The 2,685-nt window shown below is 36.5% G+C and overlaps 1 protein-coding gene across 1 annotated transcript; it reads left to right on the top strand.

Annotated features, from left to right (window-relative positions):
- The first annotated feature begins 1,344 nt into the window (after positions 1-1,344).
- On the top strand, positions 1,345-2,314 carry LOC108364144 (uncharacterized). The gene is made up of 2 exons (XM_017617719.1): positions 1,345-1,786; positions 1,847-2,314. Exons 1-2 carry the CDS (start codon positions 1,631-1,633, stop codon positions 2,033-2,035), a joined length of 345 nt encoding a protein of 114 aa, XP_017473208.1. The 5' UTR covers positions 1,345-1,630; the 3' UTR covers positions 2,036-2,314.
- The last annotated feature ends 371 nt before the right edge of the window (positions 2,315-2,685 follow it).

The following is a 2,685-nucleotide window of genomic DNA, read 5'->3' as shown; positions in this document are numbered from 1 at the left end:
ATCTCTATCAGGATCATATCGTTGTTGTTGAATTTGCGTGAAAAATGTTTATGCGGATCCCGATTATTGCCCAAAGAAACATAGCTAGAGCTGCGACAGAGTTGCATTGGCTTCAGTTTATCAAGTTTATTCAGTGAAATCTCCGGAGAGATTTATCAGAAATGTGTAAACGGGTTTCCATACAAATTTTGACAGTTCATTTATAAGGTATACACAACTATAAGTTTATACGGTTTACAATGCATTTATAAGGTTGGATGAGTACCCTTAATATTTTTATTAATGTAAGAGGAAACGCCGGAAAACAATGTATTGGCAACGACATAAAATGTATGGCAATTTAGATGTCAACAGAATAATAACTACAATAAAAAAGCATAAGGATGAAATCTATTCAATTCACAGTATAGACAGTAGCCAACCTTTTTGGGTTGTTGTTGTACTAATCGTTGTTGTTGTAGCTATATCGTGATTTTATTAAAAGAAAATTATAAATGGTGTTGAAAACCCAAACAAACGCTCGTGAGAAAGCTCTATTTTTGTATGTTGTTAAAGTTTATACATGGCGATATTGATGGTAATACAAGCAATGTATTCATTTGGGGATTTGATGTAACTTGAGAATTTAGGCAACGTGCGAGCTGCCAGGTTCTGTTAGCAATATAATTAACACAAGCTTTCCGCGTCGTTGCCTTTCAATAAATAGAATTAACAAATATTCGCAAATAAATTTTATTTATTTTATAACTGACACCTAACGTACGCTTTTTGTTCTTTTCCAGACCCCATTTTGATTTTGACTCTTTATTACCGCCAACTTTAACGGCCGGTTGCTCAAAGCCTGGTTGCCACTAATACCCGGTTAAACATCGTTATCGACGTTACCGACACCGTGTTATATACATGGATACGAAAACGTCGATAACGATGTTAACCGATGATTAGTGTCAACCAGGCTTTGAGCAACCGGCCCTAAGTGTATACATATTTGCAAGCTGTCAAAATGTTGCGTGGTTCCACGAGCTAGGTAAAAATTATGGCGTTCGTATTCACCACAAGAAATCTCAAAATGTTTGTTTGATCTTTCCAAATTTTCAATTTTTAATCAGTTGGCAAGGCGCTCAGTGGCGGCGTTCCGAGCACTGAGATAGTAATTTTATGTCAACTAGTAGAAAAGTTCCATGGTGTAATTCTTGCTGTAACATTTTTCACCAGCGGGTTGAAAATTTTCATTTACCTCATAGTTGTCAAAAATTTGCAATCCGGAGTACTTTTCTATCAATTGGCACAGGTAGGGATAAATCGATACCATCAAGGTATTACTCCAATCAGGGGCCGAATCACGGCTCTCGTGATCGAGTAATATTTTTCGAAATTTTCTGTTTTGGCATCACCGCATTCGTGATCGAGTAAAATTTATCGAAATTTGGCATCACCCCATTCGATATCGAGCAGACGTTCGAGTAGAATTATTCAAAACACCATTCGACAGTAAATTTTGCATCGAGAAGTGGAAAATTAAAATAAAACAACAAAATGTGAGTATATTTCTAGTAAAAACTGTTGCAAACTTTAATATCTTTTTATATTTAAGGACAAACATAAACAAAATCAACAAAAAAAAAGTATTATGGCGGAATATATGCAGGAGCACCCGGATTTGGCCAGAAATATTCTGCCAAATTGCGTTCAAAGAAGAACCGTTGCTCAAAGATTGTGGGAGCAACTTTCCTTAAAATTAAATTCTGCTGGTCCGCCTATAAAAGAACTTGAAATGTGGCGTAAAGTAGGTTGTTTTGAATTTATATAATCAGAAGCTAGTGTATTATTTGGCTTAAAATTGTAGGTATTTGCAGACCAAAGGCAGAACGTTAAAAAGAAGCTGTCTTTTAATAAAGCTTCTAAGCAAAAGACCGGAGGTGGGCCTTACCAAGAAAAGCTTTTGACGGCGTCCGAGGAGCTGCTGCTGCAAGCTACTGCAATGGACGTTTCAGTGGAGTACGTGCTGAAAACTTTCACTTCCCAAAAGCGATAACGTAGCAGCTAATTGCAAGACGGAGGGTACTGATGTGGACATATGCCCCTCAAACTCAAGCTCCGAAAGCACGTACTCGAATGCAGGTTTTGACAGTCGGAAACGTTTTTTGAACCTGCAAATAAAGAACTTTAACGTATGCTGCTGCTGGTAAACTTAAGGGATTGCTTTTGTCACGTAATCCTCTCCGTATCTGCACTTGACTGACTACATTATCAGAATCAGGCGAGCTCGAATAAAAAAATACTGAAATATTCATTTTATAATAACTGATATGAATATTTTATTTCTTGTTTACGTCTGAAAAATGGTTAAAGATGATACATTTACTAATTGGCAACCGATTAATAATCGAAGAAATTTCGCTAGCTTACGAATCGAGTGCCATGATTTGCCTATTCGATTCGAATCGAAATTTTACTCTCCTCGACCGGTCACTCGTTCACGAGAGCCGTGATTCGGTCCCAGTACTTGTACGTGTATCAAACAAGGTATCGATTCCTACTCAGTATCAGAAAGGGATCGAGTACTTGTACATAGGACTACGATTTTGCAGATTTTTCAAAGTTATTGAATTTTTTTTACAATGCATTTTTACAAGATTATTTATCTTCTAACATTTTTCCATACAAAAACAATAGAATACATTT

This window comes from Rhagoletis zephyria, unplaced genomic scaffold (genome assembly GCF_001687245.7).
Source record: "Rhagoletis zephyria isolate East Lansing unplaced genomic scaffold, Rhagoletis_zephyria_1.1 Rzeph_scaffold_01475, whole genome shotgun sequence".
NCBI lineage: Eukaryota > Metazoa > Arthropoda > Insecta > Diptera > Tephritidae > Rhagoletis > Rhagoletis zephyria.
Note: the sequence above shows the minus strand (reverse complement) of the source record. Positions and strands in the feature narration are given on the sequence as shown.

Excerpts from the sequence above, each read along its gene's own strand:
- LOC108364144 (XM_017617719.1), top strand. The coding sequence starts at position 1,631 with ATGGCGGAATATATGCAGGAGCACCCGGATTTGGCCAGAAATATTCTG. Across the intron at positions 1,787-1,846 it reads AACTTGAAATGTGGCGTAAA|GTATTTGCAGACCAAAGGCA; the intron begins GTAGGTTGTTTT and ends TTAAAATTGTAG.